This window comes from Uloborus diversus, chromosome 2, assembly GCF_026930045.1.
Source record: "Uloborus diversus isolate 005 chromosome 2, Udiv.v.3.1, whole genome shotgun sequence".
Lineage (NCBI taxonomy): Eukaryota > Metazoa > Arthropoda > Arachnida > Araneae > Uloboridae > Uloborus > Uloborus diversus.
In genome coordinates, this window is record NC_072732.1 from 136,735,241 (window position 1) to 136,760,925 (window position 25,685).

General features: G+C 34.8%; 1 protein-coding gene across 1 annotated transcript in view; it reads right to left on the minus strand.

The window, feature by feature from the left end:
• LOC129216557 (uncharacterized) overlaps positions 1-25,685 on the minus strand; it is a 39,592-nt gene that overhangs the window by 279 nt on the left and 13,628 nt on the right. The window contains exon 2 of the mRNA XM_054850772.1: positions 2,172-2,315. Coding sequence (XP_054706747.1) covers positions 2,172-2,315 — 144 coding nt within the window. The remainder of the gene's footprint in view (positions 1-2,171; positions 2,316-25,685) is intronic.

Here is a 25,685-nt window from a genome sequence, read left to right on the forward strand (position 1 = left end):
GACGGCACGTTGAAGGAGCATCAGCGCCAAAGTTTTTTCAGGAGTTATCTGTGTAAACAAGTGGTTCACATGTGCTTGAACAAATTATAGTTCGTTGAATAAAATGTTTTTTTTTTTAATTCATTATCTATAAATTTGCTAGCGGTACCTGCACGGCTTTGCCCGTAGTAGAAAAAAAAGGTATTTTTGGTTCGCCTATATATTTACAAATAATGGATGATGAATTTCTCGCCAATTTGCTTTGTTACTTTGCTCGCCCATGTTACGGTTGTTTGCTTGTCCACGTTATGGGAATTTGCTCGCCCACGTTGTGGCAATTTGCTCGTCCATGTAAAGTTAATTTGCTGGATAAAATGTTCTTAAAATTGGAATAGAAAAAGAACAAAATCGCTTCGAGGTACTCACCCCATGATACAAATTAATTTTGAGTCAAATTTCATGAAAATCGGACGAACGGTCTTGGCGCTATGCGCCGTCACAGATCCAGACATCTAGGCATCCAGAGATCCAGACTTTCAGCTTTATCATTAGTAAAGATTCTGTTGAAAATATTTTAGTTTGACAGAGGTAAGTGAAAAAATACGTAATCATTTTATGGCACATACTGAGCCATGGAAATTTTTAGAGAGGGCTGATTTTAGGGTTTTGATCTCATTTTAGGGTCCCTTATCGTGGTACTCCGTAGTCTAATTTAGACACATATTGAAAAGTATGGGGGGGGGGGTACATTTTCAAAGTTGCCAGCTGTTAAACCTGATTCTTCTATATACTATCGTTTGCAACTAACCACGCCTTTTAAAGTACTGAAAATATGTATTTCTAAAAATTACGCAGGACGGAGACTACTTTTTAAAATTCTGTAATATGATGCATGGATGATGTCTGGAAAAGGTATTCATGAAGTTGTTTTTTTTTTCATAAATATGGATTTAAATATTTATTTAAAAGCTATGATTTAAAACAGTTTAGTGTAAAAGCATTTTTTTAAATAAATTGTTCTTCACTTTATCTAAACTTATATGCTTTTAATTATCGATTCCACAAAGAAAGAGAAAACAATCTATCCTCTAATGATTAAACCAGACTTAAAAAGGCAGCAAAATATCATTTTTCTTTTTTATTGATTATCTCAACCAACTTAAATGCGTATTCAACAGATTTATTATAATCATGGTTTTTTTCAAAACGTTGCCATGATTTACAATGTTGTTGATCGATGTGTGGCTTATGGCTACCACAATAGCTGCTTCAATCTCCTTTTTTTTCTGCCACGCGTAATGTTAAATGTGTCGGTTCCAGCTGCAGTCCAATATTTAAAATTCAAAAAATACTTTAAACGATTATTTCAAACGATGAAAAAATTACCATAATTAATGAAAGTCGATCACAAGATTTTATATTGAGGAAGACGGTTCCATGATTAAAATTGTGAACAAAGAAAAGCAATATTGATAAAGATTTTTCCACATGTTGCACTATGCCCATGAAAAAAATTCTTTTGATACCTGACTAAGATAAATTAAGAATCCTCAAAGCTGCAAAAGATCATTTTTCTTTATTTTATAAGACGCTTCATTAATTTTCTCATTTAGTTAGAAAATCTTGTTATGCTATACATTTTGACAGTTATTGCATGCACTAATCTTTATTTTTATTTTTATATTTTTGAATAAAAATAAAGGCAGGAATTTTTGAATGACTTGGGCGACCTCTTATAAAATTTTATGTATCTAAAAATCATTTCAAAAAAAACTTTTCTTATTCTATGCCTTATTTAGAACTCTATCGGTCATCATTAAAATACATGCTAATATTCGTTTATCAAGATACTATATGAAGATTTTGTGTAGGAATATCTTCAAATGGAGTTTTACTGAACTTGTACCCTCCACTTGGTCTTATCACTCTAGATATTCACAAATTATTATTATTATCATTATTATTATTATTATTACTATTATTTTTATGTTTATTATTAATATTATTATTAATATTATTATTATCATTATTACTATTGTTCTTAAGAATATTATTAATATTATTATTATAATTATTAATATTGGTATTATTATCATTATTATTATTATTATTGTTGTTGGTGTTGGTGTTGATGTTATTGTTATTTTCGTCATTATCATCATTGTAATCATTATTGTCAATGTTCTTATTGCTATTCTCATCCTCATTATCATCATCATCATCATCAACACCACCACTATCATCATTTTTGATGATTTTACCGTAATTATTTTTATCATCATCATGATTATCATCACTACCATCATCACCATCAACGTTATTATTACTAATATCATCTATTCATTTCGTATACGATAATGATCTGATCAACAAAAATAATTCTTTCCTTGCAATTAAACTATTTTACATAGTTAAAATTATGAATAAGAAGTATTCTAGGTGAAATCTCATTCACGCATGAATGCTGCAATTTAAAGTGGTTACTCTGCATATTATTCAGGTGAAATTCTCGAAGAAAAGGTTACTGATGGCTATTCTCTTCTTCTCGATTACAGTGGATGAAAGCCGAAATTATAAAATTCAGTGACTTGTTATTCGTGTATCTATGGAAGTTACCGCCCAATACCATACCCGTATCAAAGATCTATTCCTTAAAAGTACTCAATTTAATTGCTTAATTTAACTTTCTTAAAAAAATCCTAATCATTTACGAAAGATGGGTTAGTAATAGCTAGTCTCTTCTTTTTGGTTATAGTAAAAACAAGCCAAAATATGAATCTCAGTGACTTGTTACTTGTGCATCAATGGAAATTATCTTCCAATACCAAAACTATTAAAAATCTATTTCTTAAAATGACGGTATTTCATTGCTTGATTTTAACTTAAATGAATCAAAAATACTCGTAGGGTTGCAAAATGTACAATAGTTTTTGTTTCGTAGCTACACAAAGCCCTTTTATAATAAAAATGAAGTGAGATTATGCACGAAAAACATTTAACAAAGTCCTTCTAAGGAGCTGTCCATAAATGATGTCACCCCTTGAACAAATTTGATACCTTCCCTGCCTGTGTCACATGGTCACATTTCGCCTTTTCCTCTACCCTCCCTTTGAAGCATATTATTTAAAAAAAAAATGTGTGATGGCACACTTCGTGTGACACTCCACTCCCTTTCCACAATTTCACGACCCCCCTCTCCCCCTCAAAGCGTGACATCATTTGTGGACGACCCCTAACCTCGAAACAAGTTTTTTTCAGTTCTTATTTATATTCAATATAGCCGTCTTCGGCGACCAGCTGGTCCGCCTTTTTGCGGCAGGGTTGCCGCCTTCGGCGGCTGCTTAGACAATTTAGCGACGGTATTAATCAATGTTTTTCTTTATGTATCAATATTATCATTCGCCTTTTTACGCCAATGTTGCCGCGTTCGCCGGCTGCTTAAATAAATTTCGTGGCGGTATCAATCAATCCATTCTATCTATATCATTAGTAGTTTCAATAAAATATTTTCTAGACCTATCTCCAGTTCTGTCGTTTGGAATACTCCCTCCACTTTTATGTGAAAGCATTGTTTTTTCAAAGTCATGGTGTGTGGGGGGGGGGACATTGACACCCCGTTGAAGTTTCTTAAATGACGGGCATGTTTCGTTCTTGCTGTCCATCTACTATATCAACCTGTATATTTGTCTACCTATCTATCTGTCTATCTATACGATCTATGCAGATCTACCTCTGACATTAATGAACAATCTTTTTTAATTTATATAAGTATTAATTCGAAAAAAAAAACATTTTTGTCCACTCAATCTCTATCTCTGTATCTACCTAACCAACCGCCAATCCGTAACAAAAACACAGATCAAGCAAAAAATCGCGGGCTTTATTTATTTAATCAAAATAGCCCGCAAAAAAAAAAAGGCTCTTTGTTCCTTTGTTCCCCGTAGGGTGCAAAAAGTAACGCTTGCAAAACAATAAAAAACTTAAAAAAAAAAAAAAAAAGATGAAGAGAAGGCTAACGATTTCAGTTGGATCACGTGATGAGGTAAGTTCGGAACTCAGCTGGCAAGCGAACAGCTCGCGTTGCGTTCTGCATTAAAAAAATTGTAAAAAAAAAAACTATTGCGTATTTTGAAAAACTTTTTTCTTTTGAAGGGGGCAGAATGTTTTTACTATTACCAACTAAAATTTTAGAAGTGAGGGTTCAATACTTTTCGCAGGATGCGTTTCGAAAAAAACTAATACCAGAAAAAAATGCAAATTAAAGGTTTTTTCAAAAATCTATAAAAAATACAAAAATTGCTCTATCTTCAAATTTTTTTGATTTATCATATTTAAAATTAAATTTCCTACACAATAGTACAAAAAATATTCGTCTGGTGTGATTGGTTCGGGGTTTGTGAGGTTAAAAGTGCTAAAAAGTGCTAAAAATCACATAAAACATTAAATAACTTTTTTTCTAATTAAAATATCAAAAATCGAAGCCCGAGGTGCATATCTTCGGCAAAAACTGCACCTGTATACCAAATTTCATCTTTCTAGGCCTTACCGTTTTCCTGGGATGCGCGCCACAAACACACACACACACACACACACAAACATCTTATTTTATTACTAGCCGCCTAGGGCGACCAGCTGGTCCGCCTTTTTACGACAGGGGTACCGCCTTCGGCGGCTGCTTAGACAATTGAATGACGACATTAATCAATGTTTTTCTCTGTAAATCAGTATTATCATTCGCTTTTTTACGCCAATGTTGCCGACTTCGGTGGCTGCTTAAATAAATTTCGTGGCGGTATCAATCAATCTATATCTATCTATATCATTAGTAGTTTGAATAAAATATTTTTTAGATCTGTCTCCAGTTCCGTCGTTTGGAATATTTTTATAGGAGGGGGAGGGGAGACACAAACGACGTACTGTTCATGCAAATTTTGTCGAAAAGTAACAAAAAGCACTTCCACTTTTATGTGAAAGCATTGTTTTTTCAAAGGCATGGTATATGTGGGGGGGGGGACATTGACACCCCGTTGAAGTTCCTTAAATGACGGGCATGTCTCTTTCTTGCAGTCTATCTACTATATCGACCTCTATATTTGCCTATCTATCTATACGATCTATGCATCTCTGACAGTAATTAACAATTTTTTTTTTATTTATATAAGTATTAATTCGAAAAAAAAAAACATTTTTTGTCCACTCAATCTCTATCTATCTCTGTATCTACCTAACCTAACCGTCAATCCGTAACAGAAACAAAGATCATGCAAAAAAACCGCGGTCTTTATTCATTTAATTAAAATAGCTCGCAAAAAAAGGCTCTATGTTCCCCGCAGTTTGCAAAAAGTAGCGCTTGCAAAAAGATAAAAACCTAAAAAAAAAGGTGAAGAGAAGGCAAACGAGTTCAGTTGGATCACGTGATGAGTTAAGTTCGGAACTCAGCCGGCAAGCGAACAGCTCGCGTTGTGTTCTGCATTAAAAAAACTGTAAAAAAAAATAAAAAAACTATTGCGTATTTTTGAAAACTTTTTTCTTCTGAATGAAGCGGAATGTTTTTACTATTACCAACTAAAATTTTAGAATTGAGGGTTCAATACTTTTTGCAGGATGGGTTTCGAAAAAAACCAAACCCAGAAAAAAAATGTAAAATAAAGGTTATTTCAAAAATCTATAAAAAATACAAAAATTGTTCTATTTTCAAAATTTTTTCATTCATCATATTTAAAATTAAATTTCCTACACTGTAGTACAAAAAATATCCGTCTGGCGTGATTGGTTCGGGATCTGTGAGGTTAAAAGTACGAAAAAGTATACCAAATTTCATCTTTCTAGGCCTTACCGTTTTCGTGGGATGTGCGCCACAAACACACACACACACACACACAAACATCTTATTTTATTATTTTTATAGAAGATATGTATAGATAGATTTCACGCTGCTTTTGATTTTTTTATATTTTGCGCAAAGGTAACCTTTTTATTTTTAGATGAATCCTACTCTTAATTTATAATTTTTTACACCAAAAATGGCCCGATTACCCCTCCCCCCTAAAAATCAATCCCATGTTGTGGTGAGATAGTTCAATATTTTTATGTTCTTCCTAATAAAATAAGAATGATTTATGTTCCCGTAATCTCTTACCAACATTTCCAGTAGTCATATCTCTAAAAGATTTTCCATTCCGAGCATTGTTAATATGCAGACATTCATGCTATAAAAGGGCGAAATCCGGGATACTTCTGCAGTGGAGTCCCCCCATGACGATAAATATGAATCGTACCCTCTTTCTTGGAATCAGTCCAAGTCATAGAAATGAGACGATTTGACATCAGAGTAAACACTTACTGTCATCTGCCAGGGAAATATGTCATTCGCCGGAGACAAATATTCCGACGTGGACTTTATTGGCCCGGGAAAACATTTTTCAGCGTAGCAAAGCAGATTAAAAAAATTTTGCCCTTCGGGGACAAATTTCTTTGAGTAAATAAAGAAAGAAAAGGTAAGGGAGAGAGGAAAAAACATCAGGCCAGTATTATATGAATAGTAAAGTGATTTTGAACTAGGTTTTTTTTTTCTTTTTTTTTTTTTTTACATGGAGAAAAATGGCTGTTTAAACAAGAGAGAAACTTATTTTAAAGTGAAAGGAAGGGATGGAAGATTATTTTTACGTTAAAATATTGTAAATGATTAGTTATGGTCATAGTTAAGATTTTTTTTTTAACTTGCATACAAATGTTGCAGTTGTTTTTCATGGGAAAATTTAATTCTAAAGATGCTGAAACTTAGAAATTCGCAACTCCAGAGCTCGAATACGCTACCTTGCGGTGATTTACAAAACTGCCGAAAAAACTAAAACATTGCGTTCCACGTTTGCCCAAAAGCAAAACAAACAGTTTATTACGTGTATTTTTTTTATTTGCATAATTCATCATTTGGAATCGTCATCCGCAACAGCGTAACATCTAAAATATCTGATATAAACTGTGAGTACACGTTTTATTTATCTTGTTCTGAATGAATTCGCAACTCCAACGAACTATAGGGGGCACTGCAGTCACTGTCTAATGGCGGAATTGAAAACTAAAACAAACGCATGTGGTAACGAAGAAAATGCTAAAAGTGTTGTGATTTTTGTTCGTATGTATGATTTTTTCGCTTTATTCGTTTGAAAAGATTTTTCAAAGTCTTTTGGTTATTCTGACCCATATAGAAAGAGATTAGAAACCAAAAAGTATTACGAAAGTAAACAATTAATGCAGAACACACAGTAAGTTGTTCTGAAGCAGCCATTTTCACGATGTTGAATTCGGAATTCATAAATTTTTGGTTCGCTTCGAACGGCATTTTCATTTTGTACCGTTTTTTCTATACATTAGTACATATTAAGTTCAGTTTCGTGACATTTCCAGCATTTGTTGACATTTTTGTCACATAGTGCACATACGTGGCAGACTGTCAAGAGTAACGTTTAACACTAGATAATTTATTTCTATGACTATATGATTGGATATCCAAAGAAATCATGCATTTAATTCATTCGTCATCGAAATGATTTACCTGATATGCGAAATCTTGTCAAGATACATTATTCTTTCACATAATTTTAAAACCATAACACTATAAACAGATTTTTGGCGAACTTTTTTTTTTATTTTTCAAATTCTTAACGTTCTTTCTGGATTTTTCAATCTGTTCTGCGATAAATATTTTCAAGAAAATTTATTTGCATACTGTCTATTTCAGTAGGATACTGTAGTAACAAAGGTTAGTTAAATCATTTATGTGGAATTAGGTTAAGGAAAAGTGTCCAGTCAATGTTGTTAAGTTCGTTTTTTTTTTTCATCGAATTGAAAAACTGATATTTATTCAAATTCACTCAGAACAAAATAAATAAAATGTGTACTCACAGTTTATATATGGTGGTAGTTTTCTTTTCAGTTGATTGACCATTATTTCTTTTTACTTATCGAATTCTGTAATTTTACTATCATTTTATTCCACTCATGATAAAAATTAAAAATGGTTTAACTAAAAACGCGAAAACTCGCCAAGGCTACTTTGCTTGCACAATACTAAAACTACTATAACCCTAAACAAATTTGGCGAAACCTTTCAGCTGAGAATAAAAGGAATAAAGTAAATTCTTTCTCGGTTAAACATTTTTCATTTTGTTCTACGATAATAAATTCAAGAAAATATTTTGCATACTGTCCATTCCAACTAAATGCTGCTGTAAAATATGATTAGTTAAATTAATTTAAGATTAAAAAAACTCATATTCTTACAAATTCATACAAAACAATAAAAAATTTTACCTGGTATAATGTTATCCAATTTTGTTAATCCAGAGTTTTCTTGTTTACGCTTCCACCATTTAATACTTTTTTGAAAGAAATAAGGAAAACTAACATTATTTTGAGAAGCTCGAGAATACTACTAAGGGACGAATTAATTTCTGTTGTTGAAGGCGTTCTTAGACATGTTGAATGCGTTACTCAGAACAAACTGACCGCGTTTACGTCAACAGACACACGTGATGCGCAACGTGGCAATGTTTTAGGTGCAGACGCAGTTTTATAAATCACCGCAAGGTAGCGTATTCGAGCGCTGGAGTTCCGAATAAATATTTGAATAAATATCAGTTTTTCAATTCGATGAAAAAAAGCGGACTTAACAACATTGACTGGACATTATAGGACTATACTGAAAAATTACTGCTTTTCCTAAACCTAATTCCATATAAAAGATTTAAATAACCTTGTTACTATAGCATCCAACTGAAATGGAAAGTATGCAAATAAATTTTCTTGAAAATATTTATCGCAGAACAGATTGAAAAATCCAGAAAGTTAAGAATTTGAACAATAAAAAATAAAAGCTTGGAATTTTTATCGCTAAAATATCGCTCCGAATTTACTTTATTGCTCTGAAAAAGCTGACATTGTCGGTGGAAAAATTTCGCCAAAAATCTATTTATAGGGTTATGGTTTTAGTATTGTGTGAAAGAATAATGTATCTTGAAAATATTTCGCATATCAATTAAACCATTTCCGTGACGAATGAATTAATGCATGATGATTTCTTTTGATATCCAATTATATAGTCATAGAAATAAATTATCTAGTGTTAAATGTTACTCTTGACATTCTGTCACGTATGTGCACTATGTGACAAAAATGTCAACAAATGCCAGAAATGTCATGAAACTGGACATAATATGTACAATGTATAGAAAAAACGGTACAAAATGAAAATGCTGTCAGAAGCGAACCAAAAATTTATGAATACCGAATTCAACATCGTGAAAATGGCTGCTTCAGAACAACTTACTGTGTGTTCTGCATTATTTTTTTTACTTTCGTAATACTTTTTGATTTCTAATCTTTTTCTACATGGGTCAAAATAACCAAAAGACTTTGAAAAATCTTTTCAAATGAATAAAGAACAAAAAATCATACCTGCGAACAAAAATTTCTGTCATTTCCTAAGTTTAGAAGCAAAGTTTTTTCGTCCGCCATTAGACAGTGACTACAGCGTCCCCTATAGTTTGTTGGAGTTGCGAATTGCTCTGTTATTTGCTGTCGCCACGGCATGATAATGTGGTAATATTTTTTTTAATGCTTGGCATGCAGGGAAATGTTTTGTTTTGGCAAGGCTGAACTGGATCTGGTAGCTTAACTGTTTTACTGGTAAAACGGTCATTTAAGGAGAATGTAGAAACAAAAAATTGATCAACAATGAACGCTACCTACTGGAGTTTAGGCTTCATCTTTTGGAGTTAGGGTTAAAATTTCAACTACCAAAGTATCAACGAACAAGCCAATGCTTCGTTCAAGTGTAGAAACAATTTTCACCCGTCATACCATGGCGGACGATTATTTATTATTTAATTCGATAACATATACACAAAGCATTTTTTTTCTCCTAATTTCGCTCAAGTACAGAAAGCACAAGCAAAATAGAAAGTTTCCTCCTTTTGAAGTTATAATAAAAATATTTGCAAGAAAACGAAAGTAACATCTTGTTTAAAACTGCGTGCAAAGATGATGTAAAGAATTGCCTCCTAGCTGCTCACTTCCGATGAGATGAAAGACCATTTATTGATAGAGCATTATTAAAGAGGAGGAAGCTTCCTTCCCTGTTCATAAAGGGTTTAATTATCGGATTTTGGTGAATTTTAAAGAACAAAGAAGATGAAAGACGGCTATTCGAATAATAGCGCCATTTGTTAGATTCTCTGCTAGTTGAATCGAGAACAGATTGAAAACTATCATCTAGAGAGAGATGAAATGAAAGTGAACTGTGTAAAGTCAATTCAATGGATTTCCCCAATGTATCGTTGCTAGTTAAAATTGATTAATCACGACTGTTGACTTGTAAAGGATGTTATATTGCTATAAACGAAGCGCTGAGCAACAGATTACTGCTGTAAATGTTGTTAAAAGTACCTATAGTTTAAATTACTGACATTTTATGTTTCAGGCTCCGTCAAATTATTTGACTTTCCATTACTTTTTATGGTAAATTTATTCAAGTGAAAATTTCAATTGATTAAAACAGATTACTTGTCGTTATTATTATTTTATTTAAATATTATTCATTGAATTATTCACTGTAACATCATCGATAGAAATAAACATGTGCTAAAAGACCACGCTATGAATGATATGAACTATTACACTGCCGGGAGCAGGTAAAAGACACAACTACAAATTTTTCATTTTTCAGTTTTTTTTTTTTTAATCTATTGTACATTAGCTTTATTGTACAAGCTTACTAATTTGGTTTCCGCTGGGAAAAAAAACGAAAAAAACGTATAATTCCAACAATTAACTATTATTAGTATTGAATCCAAAACGTGTTTCTTCAAATATTTTGAAAACGCATTTCTGCATATACTGCCGTTTACCTTCCCACGGTAGTACATTCAACTATATATTTAATTTTTTATTTGTTTACCTGATGAAGTAATCAGGTTTCCCTCGGATGTCTTACTTCAAAAAGCTCACAACTTGACGCATTGATGGAAATTTTCCTTGTAACGCCAAAACACGTTGGTTCCTTGTAGCCCCGAAACATATAGGTTCCTTGTAAACCCGAAACATATAGGTTCCTTGTAGCCCCGAAACATATAGGATCCTTGTAGCCCCGAAACATATAGGTTCCTTGTAGCCCCGAAACATATAGGTTCCTTGTAGCCCCGAAACATATAGGTTCCTTGTAGCCCCGAAACATATAGGTTCCTTGTAGCCCCGAAACATATAGGTTTCTTGTAGCCCCGAAACATATAGGTTCCTTGTAGCCCCGAAGCATATAGGTTCCTTGTAGCCCCGAAACACATAGGTTCCTTGTAGCTCCGAAACATATAGGCTCCTTGTAGCTCTGAAACACATGTGTTGATTCTAACACTTTAACACATAGGTTCCTTGTAACGCCAAAACGCGTTGGTTCTTTGTAGCCCCGAAGCATTTTGGTTCCTCGTAGCTCCGAAACACATGTGTTGATTCCAACATAAATCCCCGAACCACGTAGGCTCATCCTTAACATACCTTCAGATTTTCTTCAACTTATCTATATATATAAAAATGGAGTTTGGTAAATTTGTTCCCTAAGATCTCAGAAACTACCCGGCAGATTTGGCTGAAATTTTCACCATTTGTTCTTTTTGGTACTGGAGAGGTTTGTAGACCAGTTCGAAAAAAATCCGATTGATAGTTCCTTTTTTATTCTAATTTGTCCAAATTTTCGCATAAATGCCCCAATATGACGGTGAATAAATACGTGCACATATTAAAATTATGTGTCCATCGAAAGCGCTTAATTTTCTGCTGTAGATGGCATCTGTTAGAAAGTTCTAAGTTGTATGAAAAACGAGTTATGAGCTTTTTTTGTTCCATGTTCGAAGGCTTTCCTCAACCCAATTCATTATTTAGTGTATCATCTCAACTCCCAGTTCATAGTTAGAATTGTTGAATGTTTTTTGTGTTTCGTCTGACTGTTTGAGGCTTTTCTCAAGTCAAATCTTGTAAGTAACGTTAAAAAGTAACGTTTTTTCCCCAAGATTGGCTAATAATAACAATAGATTTGTTTGAATATTTTCAATTTAAACGGAACTTTAGTGTAATTAATGGTTTTTTTTATATTATTTGTGCTGATTGGATTTTTTAATCATTATCCAATCTAACAGCAGAAACCTCGCCAAAATTTATGCAGAAAGATTTCAGTAGCGGATGCATTTGGCAGTTTTTACTTTCTTCTATATCTAATATATAGAAGAAAGTATTGGATTCGTGCAAATTTTCGAATTTCGAATTTTGACGGATTCGAACGTTTTGAGGTGTGCTGAGTCCATTTCGACCATTTTTGGAAAATGTCTGTCTGTCTGTATGTGTGTGTGTATGTGTGTGTGTATGTGTGTGTGTATGTGTGTCACGTCTGTGTGTGACCAGTTTTTTGTGGCCGCTCTACAACAAAAACTACCGCATGAAATCGAACGAAATTTGGTACACATATGTGCCCCTATGTGAACTTGTGCCCATTAGTTTTTGGCGCGAATTCCTCCAAGGGGGGTGGAGCAATGGGACGTTTTTCGAGTTACGCGTGCTTGCTATTACTCAGGAAGTAACTGACGGAATCAAACAAAATTTGGTCCATATGTTGGTATTAACAGGAACAGGTGCTGATTCAATTTTGGTGTCAATAACGCAAACGGGGGTTGAGCTATAGAACGTTTTTTGTCGTCAATTGTGACTGCTGTATCTCAAGAAATAATGAACGGAATGAAAGAAAAATTTATCGGCAAGTAGCCCTTAGTGGGTATAAGAACTGATTTTATTTTTGTGTCAACAGCTAAAAAGGGGGGTAGCGCAATCACCCGTTCTTTTTTTCCATTTTGAGTGTCCTATCTCAAGAAGTAATGCTACGTTCTGGTTGAAATTTGGAATATATGTGAATCCATGTGTAAACAGGCTTTGGTTCAATTTTGACGCCGATCGCTCCAAGAGGTGTTGATTTTTTTTTTTTTTTTGCGAATAAAAATATTTTTATTAATGCAACAATAAGAAAGATAAATCGTAATAGATTGTCGTCTGCGTATTTCTCGTGATTTTAATTGTATGGAAATGATCGAAAATATTATCTCAATGATTTAAAATTTTTAACTGTTGCCATCTTATGTTTGTTAACAAATAAAATATTTGTAATTAATTCAAGCAAGGCTTTTAAAAAAACTTTCAATTTTCGCTCTTTGCTTTGCTTTTGCAATAATTCAGACATTGGGATAGTCGTCAAGTTTTTGCATGTGTAATTTTGTTTTTGTTGGGAATATTGCTTCCTCGTCAAGCATGGGGAGGGATCAGAAAAAAAAAAAAAAAGAAAAATATAGAAGAAAGTTTCGTGATGGCCACAACATACTAGTTTCAATTGTCACGGTTTTTGAAGTCAGAGACTACGTAATAATGTTTGTCAGCTTTCACCATGTAAACAAAATATCGTCAATCAAAGAATCTTTAAAAACTTTTTTACTGCAAAATAATCCAGCAACTAAATTAGGCAAATCCATAAACAGCACAAAAACTTCCATTAATGTGACTTTGTGCACAAATTCAAACCATCGCTAAATTTTACTACTTATTTTGGAAACATTACGAATGAAATTGTTTAGCACCATTTTATGGTGACCAAAAGTATCTTTGCATATGGCGACAATAACTCTTTAACAAAAATTAGTAACATACCGTTTTACAAAGAGCATTATCCAAGGTATCCCAAAACGATTAACGCAAATTCGGTAATATTTTAAATCGCACCTAGAACCCACAATAATTGAGATTTTCCAAAATAACTAAAGCAAGTTTAAAGGGATCACGGGCGCGCGGCTACATTTTTTTTAAACAGTTCGTTCTTCAATAGACATACAGAGAAGGTAAGACTCAATATAAAAAAATAATAATAAGTATTAACTGATAAATCTTTTTAAACATGTGAAGTTTAATTTCATATTTCGGAAATTCTTCAAATTTGTATACGCTTAAATTTTGTGTTTCCGTTCCTAAATGAATACAATTTTGCTCTTTGTACTTACTGATACTTTAGTTTTATGAGTAAGGAAGAAGCTAGATTTTAAATCACGTCAAAAAGGTGTGTTTTAAGTTCTTTCACTTAAAACAGAAAACAAATGCATGTAACAATTGTTTCTCATAATTATTGCTAACCCAGGCAACGCCGGGTATTTTTGCTAGTAAAAACTAATTTTTCTCCCTAATTTACCTTTTTGATATCAGTCCCAATAAGTTCTCGTGATTTTTGAGCTATGCTCCTGCGTTCTTTAACTTCATTTTAGCTTGCTAGAGCAAAACCTTCCTTGTGACTTCGGAACCAAAAAATGTTATAAATACGTTATATCGATTAGTAAAAAAATAGTGTAGTTGTTGATGAGGCTCCATACTGGCAAAGTTACTCAGAGGTTTGCTGTACGATGGCTCTGGTTACAATTTTCAAGCCTGATTAACAAGCACTAATTATTGTTGCAAAATGATTCACGAAAACTTGCCTCGAAGTAAATCGAAAGCATCACTCAGGGAACAACAGCTGACTTTGAAATGAATCTCTCAACTTGATATGAATTGAAGTAATTTAAAAAGTTGAGACATGAATTTTCGAGACATTTGAAGAAACGCGTTTTGGACTCATAAATGTGAAATATTGGAATGAGGCATTTTTATCGCTCTTTTTTTCATCAGAAACCAAATGAGCAAGCTTGTGCAAAAAAAGACTAACGTTCAATAGATGACAAAAATGCAAAAAAAAGAGAAAAATTTACCGTTACTGTCCTTTACTGTCCGACCACGGATTGTATGGAAAGGCAAGCATCCGGTTTACAGGCGGAAATGGACGTATCTATTAGTTTTTAGGGACATCAGCATTTGCAGATATATGTTAGCCTCTAAATTAAGCTGAATCTCATTCAAATGCGCGGAACACGCACATAAAATTCTTACTTTTCCCCCTCATTCAGATAGACTCGTCTTGATTGGACGTTTGCCAATTCCATACATTCCGTGGTTGGACAACACCTGGCCACCGCAGTATAATTCTTCTTCATTTTTCTACTCTTGGTTATATGGCCCTACTTACATTTCAAATGCTTTTTCTAAACTCAAGTCTACACCAAGAAAATAAATCAATGTTTTAAGCGTCTTAACTAAACCTGTACTCATCTCCAAAAAATATTTTTGTCCGGAAAGAAAATACAATGCAATATTTTAACTGTCTTATCTAAAATTTCAGTTTCTCTATGACAAAAATTCTTCATTACTCCTTCACCCAGCAATGAAACGGCATACCAAACCAAAACTAATTTCATCAACTTTGTTCACTGAGTACTTTAACAATGAGTGTCATTAAATACTTTCCGAATCAAAGGCTAAGAGCATCCTCAACTCAGACACCAAATCCGTTTCTCAGATTTGATTGATATGGAAAAATCTTTCACGATCAAAACCTAGGAAGTCTTATGATATCTCAACAACAGTCTAAAATACTCCACCAGGAGGAACTTCACTCAATCAAAAAGCTCCCCATCCTCCTCCAAATCACTTTCCTCCACATCCCTTCTACAAACGGAAAGAGATAGATTCAATCCGCTCTCCCCAATTCACACACGGCAGAGATTACCCGCTAAGATCGAACAAATGCTATTATCTCTCAAATACTTCCATTCATTCAGCTGAGTTCTTTAAATTTGTGAAACCCGATAATTAAAAGCAGTACCGGAGCTTCGGCTTCCTCTGTTATTTCTCTTTTCAGTAGATGGTTCTCCAACCTACCACCGGAAAGGAGCAATTAGAAAAGCTCCTCATGGCTTCTTGTGGGGATTTCTTTGCATTCAAGTACATCTGAAGAACTAAAGTAAATGTTGCTTGGTTTACTTAAATAAGAAATGTTCCAAGTTAGGTAGAGAGAAAATCGATCCCAAATAAAGATTGCTCAAATTCTGTGAAAATTCATTTATTAATTAGCTAAATAGTGCTCCCTGATTAGTTCTTTTTACATAGTAAAGTAAGTATTGTTTTCGCAAAAAAAATTCATTAAAAAAACCGGCCTTAATTTCCATTTTGCTCACCACCGAATGAATGTTTACTTTTTTTTTCGACTCGACCACACGTGCAATATATACGAACGTATGGACGCCTGAAATATCCATTTTGACCATCCCCGAGTGAATTGCAACAAGTTTCCTCGTGACGTCCGTATGTGTGTGCGTATGTATCTCGCATAGCCGAAAAACGGAAGCCGTAGAAAGTTGAAATTTGGTAAAGAGACTCCTCCCCTTTTGGTTGCATTCGGATGTTCTAAAGGGATCTTTTACACCTTTTTTTGGGGGGGAGGGATCATTGTTAATTTCGATGCAAACTGAAGTGGTGTTATAATTCGGTCGACAATTTGCAATACAAAATATCGCCAAGCTTTCAAATTTAGTGGTTTTTTTTTTTTTTTTTTTTGAGCACTCACGATTGCTCATTGCTTTCATTTGAACGTCCTTGATGTTGTGGTTCCTTTTTTAGCTTGGACCAGGGACACCAGCACCACCATCCACCGGCCTCTGCAGGCGCGGCTCCGAGCACTGCCTCCTGGAATCCGTTTCTCCTGGTCGGTGGCGTCCATGTCCTACACACATGCACGTTCATACACACACACACACAAGCCTTTACACACATACACACACGCCTACGTGCACACACACAGGTCTACGCACGCACACAAGCCTACACATGCACGTACGCGCGACTACACATACACACACGGCTGCACGCACACACAACTATACATACACGTAACCGCCCAGGAGGAGGGGTAGGCTTGGGGGGGACAGGAGCTGTTTCTAGAAACAATAGCCCCCAATGAGTAGAGCCCTATCGCAACTCGTGATTGCGAAAAACATAATTTGAATTCAAAATTTCAGAACTCAAGTTATTTTTATTTTTATTATTTTTTATTTTTTGAGCAATCACGATTGCTTATTGTTCTCGTCCTTGATGTTGTGGTTCCTTTTTCAGCTTGAACCAGGGGCCTCTGCTGCACCACCGCCCACCGGCCGGCTCCTCTGGTCCTGAGCACTGTCCCCCAGAATTCACTTCTGCTGGGCGGTGGCGTCCATGTGTGTGCCCTACGCACGCTCATACATATACACATTCACATACACGTGCGCCTTTACACACATACACACACATACACCTACGTGCCCACAAGTAAGCCTTCACACACACAACTACACACACGTAAACACCCAAGAGGAGGGATATGCTTGAGGGAGGAGAGGGGGCGTTTCTAGAAACAATAACTCCAATGAGTAGGGTCTTGTCGCAACTCGTGATTGCAAAAAACATAATTTGAATTCAAAGTTCCAGAATTCAAATTAGAGTTGATTGAGGAAAGTGGGTCACAAGTCTTTTTTTTTTTTTAATCTGGTTTTAATTCAGCCATTATTGGCGATACTTAGAGAGTAAACACATTGAATCACATTAAAACTGCCAGTAGTGGGGAAACAAATCTATGTAAAACATTTTTTTGCTTCAGTTCGAGACAAACGGGGGGGGGGGGGGTGAAAATATTCAATGTTTCCTTGCTTACTCCAAGGCAGTGTTGGGCATCAACTAAAAAAATCAACTAAATTTGTAATTGATTGATTAGTTGACTAAAGTAATCTGACTCCCATTTAGTTCAGACTAATATTTTAAAAATTTAATTCAATTGCAGACGAAGATTAACGTTAGTTTAAACTAACTCGTTATTTGCTCAAAAAAACTAATTTAGTTCAGATTGATTTAGTTCAGATTAAACTAATCAGATTGAATTTAGTCAGACTAAAAGTAATTAGATTAAAAGTAATCAAATTGATTTGATTACTTTTTTAATTCAGATTAAATTCGTAAAATATAAATATCACATGAACAGAGGCACATTTGTATTTCTACGTGTATACATATATTTATGCAAGCATACACGAGTTAATGCGTGTACATACGACTACGTGCGGGTATATAAGTATATAAACGTGTTATCCCGCGTATGTTCGTGTACGGAGGTATATTTGAAATTTTAAGTAAATATGCATATTTATGTGTGCATACACCAGTAAATACGTGTATATACGAGTATGTACGTGTATATAAGAGTATGTACGTGTACACATGAGAATATGCGTCCAGATACGTGTTACCCCGAGTATACTCGTGTAAAAAGGTACATTTGTATTTCTACGTCATATTCCAGCGTGCGTATACGAGAAAGTACGTGTATATACAAGTATGTTCGTGCACACACGAGAATATGCTTATAGATATGTGTTACCCCGAATATACTCGTGTAAAGAGGTATATTTCTATTTAAACGTGTATATACATATTTATGCAGGCATATACGAGAAAATACGTGTATATACGAGTAAGTACGTGCACACACGACAATAGGCTTATAGATACGTGTTTAACCCGAGTATACTCGTGTAAGATGGCACATTTGTATTTCTACGTGTATGTGCATATTTATGTGTTTATAAGCGAGTAAATACGTGTATATACGAGTATGTACGTGTACACACGATTATGCGTATAGATACGTGTTACCCCGAGTATACTCGTGTACAGGGGTAAATTTGCTTTTAATTGTGTATATACATATTTATGCGTACACACAAGCTAAGATACGTGTATATACGTGTACACAATAAGAATATCGTATAGATACGTGTTACTCCGAGTATACTCGTGTAAAGAGGTACATTTGTATTTCTACGTTTATATACATATTTAAGCGTGCATATACGAGAAGGTACGTGTATATACAAGTATGTTCATGTGCACACGAGAATATACTTATACATACGTGTTACCCCGAGTATACTCGTGTACAGAGGTAAATTTCTATTTAAACGTGTATTTACATATCGATGCATGCATATACGAGAAAATACGTGCATATACGAGTAAGTACGTGCACACATGATAATAGTCTTATAGATACGTGTTTAACCCGAGTATACTCGTGTAACATGGCACATTTGTATTTCTACGTGTATGTGCATATCTATGCGTTTATAAACGAATAAATACGTGTATATACGAGTATGGTACGTGTACACACGATTATGCGTATAGATACGTGTTATACCCGAGTATACTCGTGTACAGAGGTAAATTTGCTTTTAATTGTGTATATACATATTTATGCGTGCACACAAGCGAAGATACGTGTATATACGTGTACACATGAGAATATGCGTATAGATATGTGTTACCCCGTGTATACTCGTGTAAAGAGGTACATTTGTATTTCTACGTTTATATACATATTTAAGCGTGCATATACGAGAAGGTACGTGTATATACAAGTATGTTCATGTACACACGAGAATATACTTATACATACGTGTTACCCCGAGTATACTCGTGTACAGAGGTAAATTTCTATTTAAACGTGTATTTACATATCGATGCATGCATATACGAGAAAATACGTGCATATACGAGTAAGTACGTGCACACATGATAATAGTCTTATAGATACGTGTTTAACCCGAGTATACTCGTGTAACATGGCACATTTGTATTTCTACGTGTATGTGCATATTTATGCGTTTATAAACGAGTAAATACGTGTATATACGAGTATGTACGTGTACACACGATTATACGTATAGATACGTGTTATACCCGAGTATACTCGTGTACAGAGGTAAATTTGCTTTTAATTGTGTATATACATATTTATGCGTGCACACAAGCGAAGATACGTGTATATACGTGTACACATGAGAATATGCGTATAGATATGTGTTACCCCGAGTATACTCGTGTAAAGAGGTACATTTGTATTTCTACGTTTATTTACATATTTAAGCGTGCATATACGAGAAATTACGTGTATATACAAGTATGTTCGAGTACACACGAGAATATGCATATAGATACGTGTTAACCCGAGTATACTCGTGCACAGAGTGAATTTGTATTTAATCTAGTACATGCACTTTTATGCGTGCATATACGAGAAAAGACAAGTATATACGAGTATGTTCATGTACGCACGAGAATATGCGTATAGATACGTGTTTAACCCGAGTATACTCGTGTACAGAGGTACATTTGTACTTGTACGTTAAAATACATATTTATGTGTGCATACACGAGTTATACGTGTATATACGAGTAAGTACGTGTATATACGAGTATTTTTGTGCATATACGTGTATATACGTGTTGACTCGACGATATTCGTGTATACAGGAATTTTGTATTTCTACGCGTATATACCTACAAGTACGTGTGAACACAAGTAAATATGTGTATATACGATACATATTTGTAAACACGAGTTTATACGTATATATACGTGTTATCCCGAGTATATTCGTGCACGGAGATATGTTTAATTTCTAAGTGTATGTACAAATTTATTTGTGCATACACGAGTAAATACATGTATACACGAGTATATACGTGTACACAAAGGAATATACGTACGGATACGTGTAATTCCGAGTATACTCGTGAACAGAGGTAAATTTGTATTTAAACGTATATATACATATTTATGCATGCATATACGAGAAAATACGTGTATATTCGAGTAAGTTCGTGTACAAGCGAGAATATATTTCTAGGTTCTTTTTTTAGCCCGAGTATACTCGTGTACAATGGTACATTTGTATTTCTATGTGTATATGCATATTTGTGCGTTTATACATAAATGAATGCGTGTATAAACGAGTATGTACGTGAACACACGAGAGAGTATGTGTATAGATACTTGTTACCCCGAATATACTCGTGTACAGAGAAATTTGCTTTGTATATACATATTTATGCATGCATATAAGAGAATACGAGTATGTAAGTATTCACACGAGTATATGCGTATAGATAAATGTTACACCGAGTATACTCGTGTGTAGAGGTCGTTGTATTTACACGAGGATATGCGTATAGATAAATGTTACACCGAGTATACTCGTGTGTAGAGGTACATTTGTATTTAAGATTGCATATACATTTTTATGCGTGCATACATGAGAAAATACAAATATATACGAGTATGTACGTGCACACACAAGAATATGCGATTAGATACGTGTTTAACCCGAGTATACTCGAGTAGAGAGGTACATTTGTATTTTTGGTTAAAATACATATTTATGCGTGCATACACGAGTTAGTACGTGTATATACGAGTGTGTACGTGTATATACGGAGCTGTACGTGTTAACCTGAGTATATTCGTGTCTACAGGAATTTTGTATCTCTACGTGCAAACAGAAGTAAATACGTCTATATACGAGTTCGTAAGTGTAAACACGAAATTTTACGTATAAATACGTATTTCCCGAGTCTATTAGTGCACGGATTTATATTTAAACTTCTAAGTGTACACAATGTTTATCAGTACAGCGTTTACAGACTTTCAGGGCAGATAGAGTACACCTAGACGGGGGGGAAACACATAGCAATGCATGGTCGGAAACACTTTCCTGGCGCGGTAGTGACAACACCAATCACCAAAAAGACAAAACACGAATAAGAAAAGAGAACATGTTCAGAATCTTTAGTACAGCAAAAAACTAAGGAAAAAGAAAATTAAGGGGCCAAAGATCATCATTAAAGAAAGTGTTCGAAATTACGACCCCGCCCATAATATCGAAATTTAGCAAAAATACCGGGCGGGTCCCGGACTTCCTGGTGGAACAAAAACCACGTGTGCGCATGCACCGTCATCTGATGCTTCGGTTTACGTAGCAACATCTGTTGTATGCACCAGACAAATCTTACCAGTATTTTTGCTGCATTAAAAATAATAAACATGTTTTCTCCTCTTAATCGTGCCCTGTCTTACGCTTTGTGTCGTCACTATCGCGTCTAGGTGCACTGTATCTGCCCTGGAAGTATGTAAACGCTGTACTGATACATCCTGTATAATTATTTATGTGTGCAAACACGAGTAAATACTTGTATATACGAGTATGTTCGTGTACATACTAGAATTTGTGTATGGATACGTGTTAACCCGACTAAACTCGCGTACAAAGGTAAATTTGTATTTAAACATTTATGTACATATTTATGCATGCATATACGAGAAAATACGTATACAAACGAGTAAGTGCGATTCCACACGAGAAAAGACGTATAGATACGTGTTTAATCTGAGTATACTCGTGTACAATGGTACATTTGTATTTCTACGCGTATATGCATATTTATGCATTTTTACACGAGTAAATACGTGTATATACGAGTGTGTACTTGTACACACGAGAATATGCGTATAGATACGTGTTACCCCAAGTGTACTCGTGTACAGAGGGAAATTAGCTTTTAAACGTGTATATATATATTCATGCGTGCATATAAGAAAAAATACTTGTATTTTCGAGTATGTACGTGTACAGACGAGAATATGAGTGTAGATACTTGTTTAACCCGAGTATACTCGTGTAGAGACGTACATTTGTATTTGTAAGTTAAAATACATATTTATGATGCATACACGAGTTAATGCGTGTGTATACGAGTAAGTACGTGTATATACGAGTATGTGCGTGTATACACGTATGTAAATGTGTTAATCCGAGTATATACGTTTACACACTAATTTTGTATTTGCCACGTGTATGTACATCAAAGTACGTGCAAACACAAGTAAATACGTGTATATACGAGTATATAAGTGTAACTTGTTATCCCGAGTATATTGGTGTACATATGCATATTTTTATGTCCAAGTGTATGTCAATTGCAGATACAAAGAGGGGTCATGAAGGTCAGGACCCGCTCCCCCCCCCCCCCCCCCCCACACACCGCGGGGAAAATTTTGAACGTTTGCTTGAAAAATACAAAAAAATATCGAAACCATGAGAAAATGTAATAATCTTTTTGAATTTTTTTTTTTTGGGTGGGGGGGCATTACAGTAGAACTTCGATAATTTGAATTAATTGGAATCCGACCCAATCCGGAATATCGAAAATCCGGAGAATGAAAAAAACAAAACAAAATAAAACATACTCACTGAAAATCACCTTAAAAGAAAACACATAGAATTACAAATAAAGAGTAAACATGTCTACTTTGTTATTACAAAGTCTGTAATCTTCTCCTGTGACAGTTCAATTTTTTCCCTATCGAGTAAAACAAATTGATTCAAAAGTTGCATTGCGAAGAAAAAGGAACTCAATCAACGACATAACACGGTCTTGCCCGTGAGAGGGTTAAATAAATAATTATTATGGAATTCTGACGATCGCTCTTTAAATGTAAAGGGAAATTGGTCAAATCGATCGAGCCGGATTATCCGGTGATCCAGACTAACGGGGTCCGTGGCGCCGACTTCAAATTTGTAAGGTTTGTTTTTGAAAACTTTTCGTGTTTTAATAGGTTTTTTGAAGGTGGGGGAGCCCCCCAGAATATGAGGGACTTTCTTATTTAAGGAGGGGTATCCCCTTACGTAAGTTACTCAGAAACAGACCATGCATCAGCCATCTGGATTTAAAAAAATCAAACATTTTATTCCAATAAAACCAGAAGATCTGTGGTCTAAGGGGGGGGGCGAGGTCAGTGGAGAGGTTGGTTCAAACTTAAAATTTTTAGCGCTTGTTTTTGAAAAAAATTTGTACTTATGTTTTTTTGGGGGAGCCCCCTTCCCCTGTAATTTGAGGGGGGTTCAATCTAAGGGGGGGTATCCCATTAAGTAAGTTACTTTGAAACAGAACAAGCATCGGCCATCTGGATAAAAAAAATTCAAGCATTTTATTCGAACAAGATCAGAATTGATGTGGCCTACAGGGGGGGGGGAATTAGTGGGGCGGGTGGCGCAGACTTCAAAATTTTAAGGTTTGTTTTTGAAAAATTTTCGCGTTTTTAACCACCCCCCATAATTTGAGTGGAGTGAATTTCTTTTTGAGAGGGGGGCATCCCCTCATATAGGTAACTGCAATAGGGAATAGGCATCGGCTATCTGGATATAAAAAAAATTAAGCCTCTATTCCAGTACTAGTGGTACCCGCACGGCTTTGCCCGTAATAGAAAATTAAAAGGTCTTTTGGTCCGCCTGTATATTTACAAATAATGTATGGTGAATTTTATCGCCAATTGGCTTATACCCGTGTTATGGTTCCACGTTATGGTAATCTCGTCCATCTTATGATAATTTTGTTCCTAAAATCGGAATAGAAAAATAACCACATCGAATTTTCGAAAAATCGCTTCGAGGTGCACACCCCCATGATACAAACAAACTTTGCCGAACTTCATGAAAATCGGCCGAACAGTCTAAGCGCTATGCGCGTCACAGAGATCCAGACATCCTCCAGACAGAGAGACTTTCAGCTTTGTTATTAGTAAAGATTATGTGAAAAAGGGCTTAAAATTTTAATAAAAAATTAATAATATCGAATTTTCGAAAAATCGCTTCGAGGTGCACACCCCCATGCTTCAAACTAATTGTGTGTCAAATTTCATGAAAATCGGCTGAACGGTCTAGGCGCTATGCGCGTCACAGAGATCCAAACATCCATACAGAGAGACTTTCAGGTTTGTTATTTAAAAAGAAAGGAAAAGGAGAAAGATAAAGAAGTAAAGAAAAGAAAGATAAAGAAAGATAATTTTCAGAACAAATTCTTTCCCATTTTATTAAATTTCTGTGAAAAATGGGCTTAAAATTGGAATAGAAAAAGAACAAAATCGAATTTTCGAAAAATCGCTTCAAGGTGCACACCACTATGCAACAAACTGTGTGCAAAATTTCATGAAAATCGGCCGAACGGTCTTGGCGCTATGCGCTTCACAGAGATCCAGACATCCTACAGACATCCTCCCGACAGAGAGACTTTCAGCTTTATTATTAGTAAAGATAAAGATAAGGAAGACCAAAAGCAGTATTGTGTACCAAATGGGGGGGGGGGGGGTAGTGTGGGTCATGTCGCAAACTGCGTCACTCCAAAGGGGGTGTTTTTTAATATTATTGATTTTTTAAGGTCTTAAATTGGTAAGGGGGCAGCCCCCCAACCCCCAATGTCCCCCCGTAACACATTAGGAGCTACTTAATATTCATTGGGGGGGGGGGAGAAGAGAAAGGAACCCCTTAATGAATCCAAACGCAATCTGTAGTTTTAACAGTGTAGATATTTTTCAATCTGATTAGATTTAGTACAAATTTTAATCTGTCGAAATTTAATCTGATTACTTTAGTTGACTAAATCAATCTGATTAAATTAGTTTGACTAAATTCAATCTGATTAATTTAATCTGAACTAAATCAATTTGAACTAAATTAGTTTTTTAAGTCAACTAACGAGTTAGTTTAAATTAACGTTAATCTTCGTCTGCAATTGAATTAAATTTTTAAAATATTAGTCTGAACTAAATGGGAGTCAGATTACTTTAGTCGATAGAGGATTTAGTTGATTAATGCCCAACACTGCTCCAAGGCACTATTATCATAAAAATTTGCTTAAAAGGAAGTCATGTGATGCACACATCAGCTAGTATTTTTAATAGCGACAGTATCAACTAGTATGTTGTGGCCATCACGAAACTTTCTTCTATATTTTTCCTTTTTCTGATCCCTCCCCATGCTTGACGAGGAAGCAATATTCCTAACAAAAACAAAATTACACATGCAAAAACTTGACGACCATCCCAATGTCTGAATTATTGT